At 42.1% G+C, this 19,334-nt stretch overlaps 1 protein-coding gene across 1 annotated transcript; it reads left to right on the top strand.

Annotated features, from left to right (window-relative positions):
* The first annotated feature begins 1,169 nt into the window (after positions 1-1,169).
* On the top strand, positions 1,170-17,172 carry gpr146 (G protein-coupled receptor 146). Its single transcript, XM_086074427.1, has 2 exons — positions 1,170-1,480; positions 12,238-17,172. Exon 2 carries the CDS (start codon positions 12,273-12,275, stop codon positions 13,272-13,274), a length of 1,002 nt encoding a protein of 333 aa, XP_085930553.1. The 5' UTR covers positions 1,170-1,480; positions 12,238-12,272; the 3' UTR covers positions 13,275-17,172.
* The last annotated feature ends 2,162 nt before the right edge of the window (positions 17,173-19,334 follow it).

Raw genomic sequence — 19,334 nt, 5'->3', positions numbered from 1 at the left:
GAACACCCAGCTTAGTTTTCAAATGCACCTTCTTCAAAACTATTAAGTGCATTTGACTGTTTAATAATGGCGGATTTCGTCTTTGTGCTTGGAGTTTTTCACTCTGGAGTCATAGTCATGAAATGACTGTATATCTTGCCACTACGATAGTCATTTGTTCCATGCTAGTAAACATCGTAACATAACATCATCACAGCGTTTCAATATAGAACGGACTGTGTAAAAATAAGTTGGTTGGCATGATAAACAGGTTTTACCTTTGTATTATGAGCGTAGCATCTCGTCCCAGAGACTCAGTCAGCGACAAGCGTTTAAATCAGCCCCGGTGTAAGGAGGAGAGACAGCATTGACTACATAATGATATAGGTCGTGCGCTGTGAATTCCGGCAAAGTCGGCGATTTGATTAACTTGGTAAAAACAGCATGCAACAGAAGGTAAGGGGCTGTTTTCAAACTAGCGATCTCCAACTAAAGTAAATATTGCGCTCTATGAGTCCCGACTAAATGTGCAACTTCGACTGACAGGCAACCTTCGGTGAAAGTAATAGATTCCATGGCTCGATGTGCAATAATAACTTTGAATTTGTAAAATAACAGTCGCTAAGTCACTAAGTTGCTCCGGGTCACGTTCACTTCCATTCAACAATTCTTCCGCCGTCCGTCATAGGGCAGTCATGTGATCACGTGACGTCGGTGCAAATGGTCAATATGGGGGTCCACTCCACTCACTCTACTTGTGTTGTTCCCAAATTGTTCTACTAGGCCCTGATCATCACTGAATACATGAAAGCTTGTATTTGTGCCTGTGTCTTTGCTACATTATAGGGCCCAATGGCCCATACACACCACCCACCACCACCACTGGTTTAACTACCATAAAGGTGACCGACTTGTCCTTGTGGGGACTTTTGGGTTAGTCAATCAGTTGTGATGGTTAAGGTTAGGGTAAGGGATTAGGAAATGCATTATGTCAATGAAATTTCCCCACTAAGATACAAAGACAAACATGTGTGTGAGAGTTTTGTGTCTTCGGTTCTTCCTTTGTGTCCTCATAACGACCCGCCTCCTTGCCAGCAACTGACCAATACGAGCGGAGGACGTCCTCCGGGGCTCGCGACCGGAGATGAAGGGAGGGAAAAGTGGAGGGGGGCGAGGCAGAGAGAGGCTAGCGGGCTATGGGGGAGGGTCACGTGTGTACACATTGTAGCGCTCGTAGCGTCTGGAGCGGACGGCCCCCTTTTTTCAGAACAAGCCTCGTCCCAAAAGTTGATAGTCGAGCGCCACGAATGGAGTAAAACAGTGTTGTTTTTTTCTTTCGTAAGGAATTAAAGAACGCAGGCTGGAAGCCGACCAAACGTGTGTTTTTCGGGACGTTTCTGCGCCAAATGAAGCGATTGAGAAATGTCTGTAGAAATGCTACATCCTGACCCGATGCCTCCGTAGGTTGCTCTGACCAAGAGCCAAGTCTCAAACGTCTCTGGTGAGTCGCCTTCCTTTCTTCCCCTTTCCACTTTGTGAAATGTTTTTGCCTCCACAGCCCCCCACTAAAACGTGCGAATTTCTTTATTTTCAAAATGTGTTAAGCGCGAGAAGTAGTAGTAGTAGTAGTAGGAGGAGGAGGAGGAGGGAACGGTTCAAAATGCTGACTAAACCGTGACAGCCTAGCCACAATTTGATCTGTGGCGTCAAGTGCGATGGAGGTCACCACAATGTCCTGTTTGTTTTTCGTCCCGTGTACGTTAAAACGTAAAATACCGCATTTTATTTGAACGACGGGGACGTTTTTAACTCTAAGTAAGCTGGAAGCGTTTTCATATATGAAGCTAGCTTAAAAGTTCTGTAGACACTAACATAGTGACATATTCACCCATATATATAAGTTTATTGTCTGTTCCAGGTAAAAACAGAAATATTCCTTTTACCGCGGCTGTAAAAAAAAAAAAAAACTCTCATTCAAACATTACATAATATCCCGCACATTTAAAAACAACAAATAAAACATGAATAAAACATAGTGCAGTTCATTTTGTATGATTAAGAGCGGCTATTTCTAAAGTCTGGGTGTTAAAAACTTTTTAACATACACTGGTCACAAAATCAAACATGAGACCAGAGCTAATTTTGCTCAGTTTTGAGTGACACTATTAAGGTATTACTTAATCATCTTCACCCTACCAGAGCTGTTTCTAATATGTTTTTTGGTCACTGTATTTAGTTCTAGACTCAAATAGGCTGTTTTCTTGTCATCGTTCTATGCATTTTTCATATCTCTATGATTTTTTTTTATTTTTTATCAACCAACCGTATGTTGATTCCACTGTTAGTGGCTCCGGTTGGGTGCCGAGCTGCCAAACCCTGACGTAAAGGCTCAGAATATTAGAAACAGCTTTCACTGCTTTACACTATGAATGAAAAAAAATAATAGATGTCATTGCAATGGCAGAATAGACCATGCAGGTTGCATATTTACTGTTTAGTTATTTCATCCCTGTAACACAATTTAAACTGCATAACACAACCAAAAAAAGTGCATGTAGTAATAATAAACACACGACTGCCATTGAAAGTGAAAGCTGCAGTTTGCCCAAATACTTGTGCTGTAACCTTCCCAATCAGCAAATTAAACGCCACCTGAGATTTAAAGCCCCTCCCCGCCAGCTTTGTCCGGCCAGGCCACACTTGTCGTCAACTTCGGCCACGTGACCAAAGGCGATGTGAGGCGTGCAGAGGCCGTGGCGTAAGTGCGCTTAAGCCTGCTTTGTGCTGACCGCTGAACTCTGACTCCAGTTGACAGACATGACAGTTCCAACCTGGCACCGCCAGAGAGAAGTCACTTGAAAGCTGTCGGGGAAATGGGACTGCAGCTTGGTGACATGATAGGATCATTTAGGGCTGGGCGATAAATAGATTTTTTGAATTAATTCGAGTGTTTTGTTGTGGACGGTTAATTTTTTTTTAACATCGATGTTTTTTTCCCCTTTTGTTGCGCTATCTCGTCAAGACTGACTTGCCCTGCAAACACTTCCCGGTATGAAAGACAAGCTTACTTTCACTTGCCGTGCCCGTGACGCTTATCAGCCTGCGTCGTCTGCGACGATCTTTATGAAATGTAGTATAGTGGGCTGGTAATGCTGATAACAGCCTATTTAAAGTGACAAAACAAATTGAAAAGTGAAAGGAGATCTATAGAAGGGGTGAACTTGGTGAAGCGGACTAATCACGGTAAAATAGCCGATTTACGGCAGGCCAAGACTTTCTTGCTCCGCGGACTGGCCAATCAAATAACGCTAAAAGGAAATTTGCCAGTAATGGCCAAACAGCCACCTCAATTTAAAAACAGTACTTGTTGGAGGGGGTGACAAGCTCAGACCTCGGTTCCTACATTAAAGCCAAAATGTGATGTTTTGTGTCATATTGAGGGACACAAGTAGCACTGTTTAGCTTTTAAAACAAAGTTGACAAAAAAAGTTTTACTTTTCTACTTTTTCAACATTTCATTTCCAGAACTATTTGATTCAAGGTAGAAGTTTTGCACATTGATTTCAAGAGAAGAAATAAGGTTACTTTTGTTAACTGATAAATTAAAAGCAAAACTTTAATAATAAAATCGTCGAGGAAAAAAACGCAAATCGAATTTTTTGTTAAAAAATCTGAGATTTAATTTTTGGGCAAAATCGCCCAGCCCTAGGATAATTATAACTTGGGATATTTATCATGCTTAGGTGGTAGCTAAATCAAGATTTATTGTTTAACAGCTAAACCACAGGTATAAGGGGTTCTTGAGATCATTGGTCGACTACACGAGAGACATGTTTTTTGACGTTCCCATTTATTGCATTCAAAATCCACCTGAAAAATCAGCCGATTATGGCCCTTCAAACATCAGCCAAAATCATGGGCCACTTAGCCAAAGTTTGCCGATGGATTTTACCATTGGCCACAGCAGCCAGCTGACAATCTCATTTGCTGATGCACGCACATGTCACTCACCAAGCCAGGCCTTTCCTTTTCATGCCATATTCACTCAAGTCACAGATACTACAGTAGAACATGAGTTTGGTGGCCTCAAGGGGACAGAAATTATACCTGCCCCTCAGATGCAAAACCAATTTTTACCTGAATAATCGATGGGATAATCAGTACTCAAGTCAAAATGAGTGTTGCTCCGATACCACTTTTTGGCTTCCGATTCCGATATGCTGTGCCGTATGGGCCAATGCCAATACCGTAACGATACCACGGCGTTTGAAAAAACATGTTGTTGTTTTTGTAGCTTTATTTATTCTAAAGAACTGCATACTCACTTGGGTGTAAAATCATTACTATCTTGGCCAGGCACTGCTTAAAAACCTTTGTGAAACAAGAAATGCATGCACCAAACACCTGTGATCACACATCAGTGAGTGTGCGCTGCGTTCACATTTCTATACTATTATCGGTAAATGGTATCAGCCCGTTGTTAGTACTTGCCGATGGCAGCGTTTTAATGCAGTATCGGGGCCCCTTCCGATACTGGTATCGGTATCGGCACAACACTAATAATCATACAATGTCAGCGCACTTAAGCAGAACTTTTTTTTGTAGCATCCGTAATTATCGATCGAACTTGATTTCAAGACGACGGTGTTTTGCTGACGTCAGCGACGAATCAAGTTGTTGTTAGGCCGTGATACGTTGCTGGCAACAACTTCAAAATAAAAGCATATCAAGGCATTGATGTCCATGATGTGCCTTTTGTAATCTCAAAACCGCATAAATGTCGGGACTGACGTAAACTGAGGAAATGGCTATCGGGGAATGTTATCACAAAAAATTATACCAAGCTGTACTTCCTGAGAAGTGACTCATTTTAATCAGCAACACGTTATGCAGCATTAGCCCTGAATGAGATGCCTCCTTATTACACTTCCAGAAATGATTAAGCTTAGGGAATGGGTCTGAGGAGCTTTGGGGACTTTTTAAAAACATGGCTTTGTGATTTTCAAAAGTCTTTCAGATGTAGCTTTGTGGTTGCAATGCGGTTGTTTTGCTGTAAATTAGACCCCAAGATTGAAGAGTGTTGGATGTCACAGAGTCTCCCTCGCCTCTTGTCACCGCTGCCTAGCCGCAACATTTGTGAATGAGTCACCTAATGTTTTTTTTTTTTTTGCGTAGTTGCTCTGCCCCACAGTCATGTGACACAATCCAGTAATTTCTTAGAAGGCACTGTCAATTCCAGTAAGTATGTACTGTACGACTGGGGGCGTGGGGCCCGACATGTCACACACATTATAACACACGGAGCACATGGGGGTCACTCTTACGACATCATGTTTGGTGGGGCCCTCGCCATCTGGGAAATATTTCATTCCGCCACTCCTGACACAAAGTCGTGCAAAAAATTCAGACTGGGCTGGACTGCACTTACGTGTGAGGAGAACCAATGCAAGATGTCTTCATCGTGTTGTTATTGCCAAGGCTTGAGAATGGAGTATGCTTTTTGTTTCAAAATGCAAGATTGTAGGAGCAGAGGACCTTCAGTGTTTTAAAACATGCTTCATTATGGTTTATTGCTACACACAATTCGGAGAATATTTAAAATTGTGAAGTCTATTGCAGTTTTGGATGGCAAATGAAAAAAAGCACTCAATTAGGTTTTTATTGTGTGGTGAATAGAATGGCAGCAGAGTTGAGATGAAGACGTAGCGAAGCATACAGATTGCAGGATGGGGAAAATACAAAAAAAGAGTGGTATAAGAAGAAATAGAAGAAGCCAGGCTAATTGTTTTCTTACTGCAATTACAGTTAGTTTCTCCTTGTCAATTTTATGCAAACTTGCCAACTTTTAGTTGTGACAAAATAGGAATCTTTTTTTCATCAGCGAATTGGCCCAATTTTGTTTTGGCCGTAGGGTGTGGTGGTGGTGGTGGGGGGGGGGGGGGGGCAGTTGTTCGACTGGCATCCAGCCATTACTATTCGCTGATTGTCGCTGTGGGAAGAGAGGGTGCATGGCGGCATGCGACAACTAATATTTATTAAGGGTGGCATGATTCTCTAAATTCTCAATTAGATTTGACTTTTGATTTAAGGGTCACTATTCGATTCTCTTTTTCAGTTTTTTTTTGTTGCTTTTTCTTACAGCACAGAGGCCTATGCCATTTTTTCGGCTAGTCTAGTCTACAATCATTTGTTTTATTCATTAAATTTTGTATAGTAAGTTACATAAGTTCAGTCCATTTACCATTTCAAAAGATGGACTGCATACAAGTGAGGCAATAACTAATAACTAGCGACAGTAACTAATTTGACCTGGGAATTAGTTTGAATTGTACGCGGCATCATCTTCTTTGTGTTATTTTATTCTTCGCTTATTTCGATTTGCAAGGAATCTTGGTCTTTGTATTACAGGAACTACTTGTACGTGCAGTGCCATACCACTCGTTACGTGCCTTGCTTGAATACACTGATTGATCCACAGCGTTTTCATGTCATTTTCTGTCTGTACGGCGACAATGCCACAGTGTGTATTTTTGTATTGGTGTGTATACGTGTATACAAGTCTATGCTTCTGGCGCGCAACCCACCAGAAATACTCGAGCAAATGTAAACAAACATGACGGGCCGGCAGTGCCCCGTCCTGCTGCGTTGGGTTGGGGGCGCGGGCCGTGTTGGGGTGGGTTGGGGTGGGGGGCGCTCCTGCTCCTGGGTTTGCTCTCCGGCCGGTGGCCCCTGCGGGGCCCGGGGGTTGTCTCTTGGCGCTGCCGTGGCCTGGGGGGCCCTGAGGTGTTGCGCTTGCTCTGTCCTGGCAGGGGTCGACGGCTCCCCTCTTTGGTGGAGATTTTCATGCATGCCAGATCCACCACACCAGCATCTATCGAAACTCAGACACAATCTGCTTCTTCCTCAGGTCATTGAATCAGTGGAGGCTGGTGTCTGTGGATCTCACTCGGCTTCGTCTGTCCTTCCTTCCTTTCCTCAGTCTCTCCTTTGGTCTCTTGAGGTCTCCCTGATTTGTTGGAATTTAGATGTTTCTGGGGTTGGTGAAGGACTCTGGTTGGTGGCCCGGTGGGTGGTGGGTGGTGTCTGGTCAGTGCTGGATTTCACTTTCCTTTCTTTTCTTTGGTCCTTCCTCGGGTCTCCTGACGGCCTCACAACTCTGGCTGGAAGTGTTCGGTTTAGGTGAACGGTATGGGATTTTTTAATATAATAATAATATATATAAAATAGGTTTTAGGTGAACTAATGAATACACACTCACACGCACGCACACACACACACACACGCACGTGCATATACACATACACATACTCACCCACATACAAAATAAAAATTAATAAAAAACAAAAAGAGAGTAATGATGATGACATGTCAAATCGATAAAATTACCGAATGAACAATACTGAGCTCTCCAGAAAAAACTAACAAAACAAAAAAATGATTTTTTTCCCCAGCTCACTGCCCTTTGTATAAGGTTCCAGTGCAGGATGGCGCAGTTGTGAATTTGCCACCTTCTGATGTAGCAGAGGCAAAATATAGGTGGATTGCCAGTTTCCCCCCAGTGTCTAAGGAGAGCGTTAATTTTAAGCCTTTGGCCTTTTTATCATGGTGACGTTCCCATGCACCTAATTATCTTACAGTACAAAATTGCAATAGCTGTGTGGATGAGCTGTTGAAACACTTTGTCGCCAGACTTATCTGACAGAGACAAGTGAATAAAAACCTGCTGTACTATTTTGCCTCAGGCGGACATGACAGCAGCAAATCAAGTTTTGAGGGTGTCACACATTTATTTTTGCTTCCTCTCAATGTATTTTTCCTATTTAAGTTTTGCTAATTCTATTGACGATTTCCCCTTCGTGATCTGATTGAGTTAAAGGAGTCTACTCCATATGGAGTATCGTAAATGAAATCAACACCATACACATGCATCCTAATCAACTTTACGATACATTACACAACACAGTTTGGGTTTAAGAAGGCTTCAGGGAGAGGACTATTAGCAGGCTAATTGCTGTGCGAGCTTCCAGCAAGTTTGCATGTGGGCCGAGCGGCGCTGCTGTGGGTGAAATCAGACTTTTGTCGAGAGTAACTGGAGACACTCTTCCTGCTGACCCTGTTTCCAGTCCAACTGCTTTGACTCCCAGTCTCAGCCACTGCCTCATTATAGCCAGCTGGAGTAGTATGGAGACGGACTGACGTCTGTGCCTCCCGTAGGCCAAAACAGACCCTCAGTAGTGGCTCTTACATAAGTGAAGGAAGACGAATGTTTCCCCTTTTTACTGGAAATTGCCAACCAACAAAGCCGCCTTCCTGTAGATTAGCATATGTTTTGCTTCCGAGTTTATTTACTCATCATCAGGGAAAGTAGTCTTTGTATGGATGCCAAATCTGCAAATGACCAAACTAAGCCCTGTGAAAATAAACAAAAGTGAACGCTTTCGACAACTCTGCCTGATCCAAGACTCTCCCCGTCATTTTCTTTGACCTCGCCTTGAACTCCCAGACGCTTGGAGCGACTTCTTCGCCGCTGCCTGCTTCACATTGCACTCAATATATCGTCGCCATCTGCCAAGAAGAAGATTCAAAGCACTTCACGCTAAGTTGCCAAAAATTCCCCAAATATATCATCCCATGTTGTCAATGCAGGATTCCTCGCAGTCTTGACTCTCATGTCTGCATCCAGACACTGAATACAGCGTGGCACCTTGACTTATCAATTCATCGAATAACCAGATAAAAATGGATTTAACTTTTTTTACACAATAATGTGTATTTAGGCTGAATGTATTAGTTTGTCCTCTTGGGGTAGCTATCCTTGCATCCTACTGTAGTATCTCTGACCTTAAGTGTTTATGGATTTCAAAGGGACTGCCTGGCCTGATGAGTAACGTGAGTGTCAGTAAATCTGAGTCGAGAGTTTGCTGGCTGTTAACTGGCTAACCTGTTGGCAGGTCAGTGTGTTGACTGACTCGACATGAGTTGTGGCCAAAGGCAGCTTGCGTGTGGATGGGTTTGTTTTTCTTACTGTTTGGGCAATAAAGCTTGAGGAAAACCTCACTCCTGAATGAAGTAAATAAAAATTGCGCAATTACAGTACTGTAATGCCTTCGCATATGGGCCTGGAGGGGCCACACAATGCACCTTCAGCTATTTAGTCAACACTGGGAGAGCAGTAAAACACACACTTGGAGCATACTCGCACAGAAGCTGCTGTCAACCACACTTATGATTACACACTGAACTATCACTGGCCAACCCGACTTCAGTTTCTAATGTCACTCACTAGGCCATGCCCCAAAACGTGCACATCCACCATGTGAATGCTGCTGTATGTCCAGTCATTACACTTGATAAAACCAATGTATTTCTTAACATGCACTTGTACTTCATACGCGCCCACTGGAGTGAATACGCCATCAGAACTGTTGTGGTACCGTCAGCATAATGCACTAGACTTGTGCCAGCAGGACATAAATGCCATTGTTATGGGCCATGTGGAAAGCAGCAGGCATGCACGTGACAGTGTGACAGACGGCGAGTTGGAAAAGAAGCTCACAGAGGCGTCAAACAATTCCGTTTTGTGTGGTGCCACCAGAACAAGGCCTTCTTCATTTCCTGTGGCTCGCTGGTGTTAGACCGACGTGCGCCCGCAGATGTTCATAGATGCAGTAGAGTGGAATTAACAGTGCTACTCCAGGTTTAGCAGCGGTTTGTTTGTGTCTGAGTGTCTGGCTGCTAGGTACATTTTATATTTTACGGCTAACGTGTATTGCACTTTTAATGCCTCAAAGTTCAGTCTGTCCTCAGCAAAGTGAAAATGAAACATTCCGTAGTCTATCAGTAGCATAATCATAATTCCAGTAAATATTTGTATGAATGACACTCCTAGACCACATTTAAAAACAATCAAATGGAAAAAACACAACGTTTGGCAGTGAGCGCGCCTTCTTATGCCATGTACATTAGGGGTGTGAAGTACCTGGCAATTCGATTCGTATCGCGATTCATAGGTCGCGATTCGATTCGATGCCGATTAATCCCGATGCGAATCTATAAATTGGTTATTGTGATTTTTTTTAAGACTCAAATTTAGAAAATACATATCAGCAAACTTGTACATGTACGCTGTAAGATTTGTATGAAAATGTATTTATCTGAAAATTCAGGCTTATAACTGAGCCACTGCATTTAACAAACAGGTTGCAGTCTGTTTCACGTTTGAACAGCACTGAAATAAAATATTAAGGCTTAATGTTCCATTAATATAACATTCTTCAATGCTTAATGTGTGAATTCTAACCCTAAGTAAGACGTTTTGTTGAATATTTCCATTAAAAAATGGATGTTTCAAAATCGATTTGGCTGCATATCGAATCGATTCGAGAATTGCGTGCTGTAATATCGCGATATATTGCCAAATCATTTTTTTCTCTTTTTTCACCTCTAATGTACATCATGTGCACTCCACTTCTTTCAGTCTTCTTTTGACATTTCCTTACACTACACGTCACCATGAAACATTTGCGACCATTACACTCCCAGTCACTTTGTACCTACTGTAAAACAAGCTTCCTTTAGTTGTGCTCCAAAATACAGAGATATCTGAACAACTATTGGTTCATACTTTCTTGACATTTGTAAACTTTCTCTACATTGTTAGCAAATTCCTTGAAAACGTGTGTCTGCAAAAGGGGGTGAAAATTATGCGTATAAACAATGATGATAACATGTAATGATGCCAACAGGAAATCAACTCTCGTCCAATTTTTGAAATGCCGCCACTTGTGGCATATCAACGTTTTCAAATCAATTTAACATTTGGGCTAATGCACTAGCATACAGGTGTTTAAATAAGTTGGCCACTTTTAATTCTACCTTATCACAATTTTGTACCAGTCTTTCAAAATAAGTGAATTACTGTAAAAATGACCAAATGTTCAGTTCAACTTTCCCCTTGATAACAAGCAACAATGTGTATGCTAAGGCGGCTTACTGTGCAATGTGCATCAAGGTACATATTTTCTTTCTTAAAAGGATATCAATTAGGTTGGCTTTGTGTATGACAGCAAAGAAAATTTTAATTTGAGGAAGGCCACATCAGTTTGCAGAAACATGTTAGGTAAATTAAAACGGTTAAAACCTTTCCACGCTGTCGTCTAAAAGAAACCTAAATAGTATCCTGTTTTGAATGTCACTCCTGTGTATATCATTCCTGGCAAAATACAACAAAAAGCCAAACAGGCACAGCCGGAGTTAATCCTCATCATGTGGTATGCAGATGACCAAAGTTTAGTGAAACTTTAGTGGCCTGTTTTTTTTCTTTTTTAATAGTGCTGCAAATGAATAACTTCGTATTTGTGCTGTTTCTAATAATGCAGGTTTCCCCAGCAGACACTCCACTTGTTTCTTAAACAGTTGCCTTGTAATTTCATAGTGACACTTTGCTAATTTGTGTGCCTTTATTACACTATTATTCATTACATTTCCATCATTCACAGGTGATTCTCAAAGTGTGGTAACCACTGGTAGTATGTGGTTGCTCTTTAGTGGCCCATATATGAATTACAGGAAATCCTCGCGTTACGACGCCCGTGCCTCGTCCGTAAGACCTCCTTTTTCTTTAATTTCTCACAGTAATCAGGCCATTTTAAAGTTATTTAAAGTTGTGTTGTTGTTGTTGCGTCCACCGAGCAGGTCGGCTCGCCTTCTGGCGCGTCACATTTCTTTGTTTATTTCCATTAGCTCCATGTCTGTCAGCAATGAATGTCCATGCGGAAACATGAAAAATATGGGTTCCGGCATCTTCCGGGCGGCGCAAATATGTTTTGTTTTTTTAATTACTGTACGAAGTATTCTGATGTAAATATTGACTTCAACGGTGAAATCTGACTTAAGTCGAAATTCGGGTTACATCGTCAGCGTAGGAACCGCGCCCATAACTCAAAAACTTCCTGTACTGCCCTAACAATTTGGTTATATTTAACATAAGTTCAATACATGTAATATTTAAGGACTGTTTATTTTATAAATTTTTGGGGCGGTACAATTTTTATTTAATTTGTTTGTGACATATTTTTAAATAAATTCCCCAAATATGCCACAGTATTTTAATGTTGGGCCATTGTAAGTATTATTTTTAGACTGTTGGGTACTTGGTCTAAAAACTTTACGAATGCTGCTCTACATCATTTGCACATTTTTGTTGATCGGTGTTACTGTACCACTGGACACTATTGACAATTCTGATTGTGATTGCAGCCTGCCCGCGGCCTGACCTGCTCCAGGGTCCAGCGATGTGGATCTGCATGGTTTACAATGAGACGGAAACCAGTGTGGACTTCCGGCTGTGCCAGGATTTTGGCCTCATCCTGTCCGTGCTGTCCCTGGTCTACCTGCTGGTGTGCTTCCCGCTGGGCCTCTGCTACAATGTGCTGCTTGTTGCCGTCAACCTCTCCAACAAGGTATCCATGACCATGCCCGACGTCTACTTCGTCAACATGGCCATCGCGGGCCTGGTGCTTAACGCGGTGGCGCCCGTGGAGCTGCTCAGCTCCACCTTCACCCGCTGGCACGCGTGGGAGTACACCAATGAGGTGTACATCACGCTGCTCATCCTCTTCAACATCTCCTCGCTGGTCATCATGTACTCCACTACGCTGCTCAGTCTGGACTACTACATCGAGCGCGCCCTGCCGCGCACCTACATGTCCAGCGTGTACAACACCAAGCACGTTTGCGGCTTCATCTGGGGCGGTGCCGTGCTCACCAGTTTCTCCTCGCTGCTCTTCTACGTGTGCAACCACATCTCCACCAAGATGGTAGAGTGCTCCAAGATGCAGAACAAGGAGGCGGCCGACGCCATCATGATGTTCATCGGCTACGTGGTGCCCGCCGTGGCGGTCCTATATGCCTTCGCGCTCATCCTGCGCATACGTAAGGAGTCCACGCCGCTGGACCAGGACTCGGCCCGCTTGGACCCATCCATCCACCGGCTGCTGCTGGCCTCCGTGTGTGTGCAGTTTGCGCTGTGGACTCCGTACTACGTGACACTCCTGGTGCACACGGTGGCCGGCGCGCCTGTGTACATAGGCGGCTCGCGCTACCTGCCCACATACTATTTCCTGCGCTGCGTGTCCAAGCTGCTGGCGTTCTCCAGCAGCTTCGCCATGCCGCTCATGTACCGGCAGATGAACAAGAACTTCTCCAACAAGCTGCGGCGGCTGATGGCCAGGCTGCGCTGCCGGGACCAGTCGTGTGCACACGAACGCTCCACAGTGCAGCAAGTGGTCACGTGAAGCTTCCCCACCATATTTGCCCCCCCCCCCCCCAGCACTTATCTCCCCCTCCCATGTCCCTCCAGAGCCAGTATCTCGCCGTCGCCATGCCCTGTCCGCTTCGGACTGTGTTAAAGCGCGACATAACAAACTGTGGAATTTCCTGTCATCTTCCGGAGCGCGAGCCGTCGGATCCAAGAAACCACTAAGTGCTGCCATTTTGTGTGCGTGTGTGTGTACGTGTGTGTGTGTGTGTGACCAAGGGAAGCTCTCCACTAAGTCACTTTGGCTGCATCATCAGCTCTTAGCTCCTCACCATTGCAGCGGCCTGACATCCTGGCAATGTGATGAACATACGAATGTCACTGTACATTCACGAAGCTCTTCAATATGGCGTATCTCCCCTGAGTGACAGCTTGGAGTACAACATATGGGACTATGAAATGAAGTCATTGTGCAAGGAGAACATTAGCTAACGACAGCATGTTCACAAAGCACTATGAATCACAAAAGACAAGCTGCTCGGCCTTTAAATTAACTCGAATTTAGGTCTCTTCTTGGATGCTAATTTTGTTCTGCTGCCAGAATTCCATTGTTATGGTGCCAGAAGACTGCTATTAAGTTTTGACATTGGAACTAAATGTTGGCATTGTTGAAAATGATGTACTGTATACGTGTAGGCTGCTCTACTACCTTTGTAAAGCCTTGAAATGCGTTAACGCCCTCGGAGCCTCTTGCCATTGAATGTTGTGAAAACAAGAAAGTTATTTAGAAAAATGACACTGAAAAAGGATGGTCATGAAGGGGAAATCTAAATTTTATATATATATATATATATATATATATATATATATATATATATCTGTAATTGGCACAATGGAGGTCAAGTTTGTCGTCATTATAGACACTAGAAAATGGATGATAATATTCATATTCCAACTCTTTCTAACGCTTGTTCCAGTGATCTTTTTCTGCAATGCCAACAATTATTTAAATGCCCCAAAATGGCAGTGTTTTGGATCATTTCATTGTTACCTTGGATTAGAATTGGGTTACATATAAGGATGGTATTCAGATTTTTCAAAATGGAAAAATGCCTTCACTTCTAAATACCAAACCTACCACGTTTAAATACCCTCATTGCCGTTCGGGCTTCCAGACAGAACCGCTTTTACCTCATCAGCAAATCATTAAAGAGAGACCAATAATTTGTCTCCAGCGCAAGCACCTCAGCATTTTATCAGGTAACATTTGCTACCGGGGCTGCTATTTCACAAAAGCATAGAGTTGCTGATTTGTTTATTTGTTTAGTTTTTGGTTGAGCACTTTTTATTTTTATATTGCATGTACATAATTTGGCAGAACCTCCAAAGTCAAGCACAACTTAACTTCCAAGTTTGAAAATTGTACAAATGTTTTAAATTTTTCTTCCATTCGTTCAAGCTAACAACCAGGAAACGTTTATGCATGTGCTTTTGCAAAACAATTAAATCTTTGACCAACATACACGTTTTTTGTAAACAATCAAATGTCTTAAATGAACCGAAGATACGTGTGACATCAAAATATCAAAGGTTGTTTTCACATGTGCGGACTGCGTCCTCCAAAGACCGAATTTGACGGCCAAATAACGTAACTTCCGATGCACCTAACCGCACGGCAGTGTCTAAATTCACGTGGCCTTGGAATCGAGTCTTCAAATCTAGATTCTAAGATTGACAAGTTTGTGGCAGACTCTGCATTTCTGTTTCCGCTCTCAGTGGACAAATGCATTGCTGAGCCCAAATTAACTGAAGGCCTGTTAGGAATAGGAATGCACTGATACCAACAGTGTATTTACATTTGAGTACTCTCCTCTACTGAGTACCGATACTTGATAATGTCGTTATGTCTTGCAATGTGATGAAAATGTGTTATTTTTGTCAAATGTTGCTCATCACTGCCAGCCATTTTAGAACATTTCCAAATGTTCAATACCCACACGATATTATGTTCAGTAATTATATATAAACCGAATCTGCCTAATGACAGAATAGACTCTCCTTTCTGCCTTGTCCCGTTCTTTTATAATCGACAATAGAAAAATGTAGGTTTCAGGTAATGCAGCCATTACTTCCATGAACACTCAAACTGTGTTTATTTCATATAAAATTAGGCTATGGTGTCATCTACTGGTGCTTGTGCATCAGTAAAGTTGTGTCTGAGTTTGACATTTACAGTGGAGCATAATCAGAATCTATCCCATCTGGCCCCGTAGTAAAAAAAAAAAGAAGCAATTGACAAGTATGCTTGTCAATTACATTTAGGCAGTGAATGAGTTACAAAAATAAAAAACACAAAAGTAATTGAACACTTTGCAAAATAATCCTATTCCACTTAACCAAGAAGTCTATCTGCTGTGTCTGCTGTACTGCTTCTGTTAGATAGCACATGCTGATTCAATGATAATAATAATGCATTAGGTTTATATAGCACTTTTGTGGACACTTAAAGACGCTTCACAGTGGATGTATTATTCGTGCACTCACACGTTCACACTGTGGTGGCGGTAAACGACTTTAGTTAGCTACAGCTGCCCCCGGGCAGGCTGACGGAAGCGTGGCTGCCAGTGTGCGCCTACGGCCCTCCTGACCACCACCAAACATTCGCACCTTCCATACACTAGTGTGATTAGTATAGTGTTCGGATATTTTTATATGGATGGATGGGTTTATTTGTATTACAAATGCTATTCATTAGCCCGTCTTTAACCTTATACGTATTTACTCGTTGAAAAACTTCTGCTGTTTGACAAACTGGACACCACATACTCAGAGAGGACAGAATAATATAGTACATGACAGGCTGGTATCAGGTGTCTTTGTATCGGAGTTGTTTTACGAGTACAGATGTGTCGTAAAGTCTTGGCATGCATCCCTAGTTTGGATGGTTTAAAAAAAAAAACTCCATTGTGGGCAATTTTGAGTCAACTCAAAACCTACTGAACATGTTTTTGGATACAACAAAAGCTTTTGTGTTTTCGAAACATCAAAGATGGCAGTATTTAATGAATTGAAATTTGAGGCTATTTTTAACCAACTTAAAGCACATGTTTTTTTCCCCAAACATCAAGAAATGTAGTTATTGTTGCACTTTTTGCCATTATTGGCAACTTTCTTTGCTGGTTTCATTATAACACAAAAAAAAGGCAAGACGCGCTTTTTGTGAGTGTTCAACTTTGGGAGGTTCTACTTTTTTTTTTATTCACTCTACCGGCATGACATCCCTTTTAGAAACTCGTATGAGGAGCGGCGGCCCGTATAAAACACACACACGTCCCATCCGTTAATCATTAGCTGCTCAAAGTCCATGGTGGCTGTTCATACAGTACAGTATACTGTATATGTTGACTGGGCCATTTATTTCAAACATGAGCACCCCCCCCCCTCCAAATTCTGCCATAGCGTATGATATGTAATGTTAATAGATCAAATAAACGCCTTGACAAACAAACTGCTGTCTGAATTAATTCTTTGGAGTGGAAGACATTTTTCCCTGCCCCCCTCACCGTGTCACCCCAGCGCCACCTGTTGGACAAATGTATACCATCATTTGGAATTCTGGCAGCTTTTGTGATCAAGACTACCATTTTTTTTTTCAGCTTTAACAACCTCCAAGTGTTCTCAGTTATATTCAGATGCAATGTTCTAACATTCAACAGCAAAACCTCATAGGGTCCAAATGAGTCTACTTACCCCCCCCCCCCCCTTGTTTATGAGTGAATATGATGCAAAATGATTGTGTATATATTGTAAACGAGAGATATACTGTACTGTACTCTTTCAACATGTACATGTTTTTTGCCAGAGTGTATCTAGATTCTCTAAGTAATCTACTGTCAACTGAGTCAAAGACTGAATAAACCACAAACTAACCATGAGCCCCCTTGTGTAACTCAGTCACTTCCATAGGTACACTTGCGCAACGCCATCAAATTCACAATGCTCTCTTCTGAGACTATATTACAATATTTAACAATACCTTTGTTGTTGTGGTTTTTGCAGTTAAGAATATTCAACATAATGACACGGTATTAAATTGGCGCGAGGGTCAAGCCTCGTATCTAACCTGGTCTGAGCTGTTGCCTAGCAACCATACAGCCAGCCAAACTGAGCTAATCCTTTCATATTTGGACCGAGAGGCCGTCGATATACTGGATGGCGGATTCTATCACAGACCTGAGTGCATTTCTGTGTCTCAGTTTTGACCATTAATCTGCACCGATTGCATATTGAAGAGGGATATTGTTTATCGACTTTTACAGTTCTAACGCGTTCCATCTGAATTTTGCATGTACGTCTCCACAAAGGAAGTGGTACAACAAAGAAAGACATGTTTCCTCTCAAATTTCACCGAGTTCTGAAACTAGAAAATGGTCTTAACAAGCCTCAGCCGGGGAAAAGATTACAATGACATTTAACATGCTAGACTTGTTTTTCTTGTTGTTTTCCCCTCATTAAGAAGCTTCTTGACGGGCTAAAAAGTCGCAAAGGCACACACACACATGGACAGAGCGTGGGACCACCTAGTTGGAACTTTTGGCCCCTGTTTTTACGTGTTTGGTTTGGCCGGCAAGTAGAGTTTACAAAGCCCTTTTAAGTGTTTGAGTCGCCCTGGATTATTTTACCTGAGGTCAAGAGTGAAAGTCTTCTATTAACGTAAGAACAATTTTGTGTCTTCAGCTAAACTAGCACATGTGTTTTCATTCCGATCAAGACAATTTCATCAAAAAACCTAATGTTGAGCTTTTGTTTTGTTTTGGTTTTTGTTAACGTCAAAGATAATGCAGTCTTTATAGCGCTAAATGTACATGTCAAACATTTTTGGGGAATGATCAAAGTTGATTTAGAATCATCAATTTGTCAGGTTTATTTTATATAACCCTTAGTCCTAGAAAAGCATTAAAAGTCTTCACAAACCTATGGTTGACAAATGTTAGTGACTTCCCCTGATCTATAAAAAAAAAAACCGCAAGGAAAAAGAAACTTTGTAAACATTAGAGACAATATACTCTTTAGTGAATATATCGATGTGTTTGAGTAAAAAACTAACAAAAGTATTTTAGTCTAACAGTACCAGTTCAGTAGCCTGTACTGTATGTGTTTTCGAAAACATTTCGGATGATTTAGTCTTCGACAAAACTAATGTATGCTTTTTCAGATACATTAAAGAAATAAATGGCTTAGTTTTGAGCCTAATGTTTCTGTAAAAAAGATAATTTAATGTATTTAAAAATGATTTACCGTATTCTTTGACAAACCTACTTTACCTGTTTTCATAAGCACTTAAGTCAATTAGAGTCCTTAACGAAACTAGCGGATGTGTTTTCATAAACAAAGACCGAAAATTGTGGTGACGAATTAGTTGCTTGTCTTTGATGCCAGATATCCCTTGCATCACTCCTCATTAAGAGAAGAAAACGTAACCTTCCTCACCCTTGTCAATCTTCCTTTGTTGATTTTCCTTGTTGCCATGGAGACGCCACCCCAAAAAAATGCAGTTAAGAGATTGGCGTTTTGTGTGTGTGGTTTGCGGCTCTTGGAGATGTTAAGATGTCATCGTCAACCACAATCAAACACTGTTTATGCTAGACGGCCCCCTCGTGGCTTCCATTTGGAAGTGCAGTCTTCAGTGTGGTTTGAGTCCTGCACTTACACCCCCCCTCCGCACCCCTCCCCCACCCCCAGTGCCCGAAGCACTAAAACAGTCACTCGTCGTCAGTCCCTCAAACACAGGCAAGGCACTAAATTAGAAACTAGCTCATTCCGTTTTCGCATGTGCCTAAAGGCTAATTAGGTCACAGAAAATCTTTACAGTCATTGCGCAATGTGCACTGTCATTGATTAAGAGCCCCTATTTAATTTGAAACAGGCCCTCTTTTGTATTTACTGTATCTCTGAATGTATTTTGCTTGTGCGCTCTCACAGTCTCGGCCATGAATCTGCCTTGTTTTCGTCAGCAGCAAGTGCTCTGATAAGAACCACGCAGATGGAGATGACGATTTTATAGTTGTGTCTGGTGATGGTAAGTGTTGCCTATGAA

The sequence above is a fragment of the Leptonotus elevatus genome, chromosome 1, assembly GCF_054856555.1.
Source record: "Leptonotus elevatus isolate MCC_2025b chromosome 1, RoL_Lele_1.0, whole genome shotgun sequence".
NCBI lineage: Eukaryota > Metazoa > Chordata > Actinopteri > Syngnathiformes > Syngnathidae > Leptonotus > Leptonotus elevatus.
Note: the sequence above shows the minus strand (reverse complement) of the source record. Positions and strands in the feature narration are given on the sequence as shown.

Coding starts and splice junctions, on each gene's coding strand:
- gpr146 (XM_086074427.1), top strand. CDS start 12,273: ATGTGGATCTGCATGGTTTACAATGAGACGGAAACCAGTGTGGACTTC.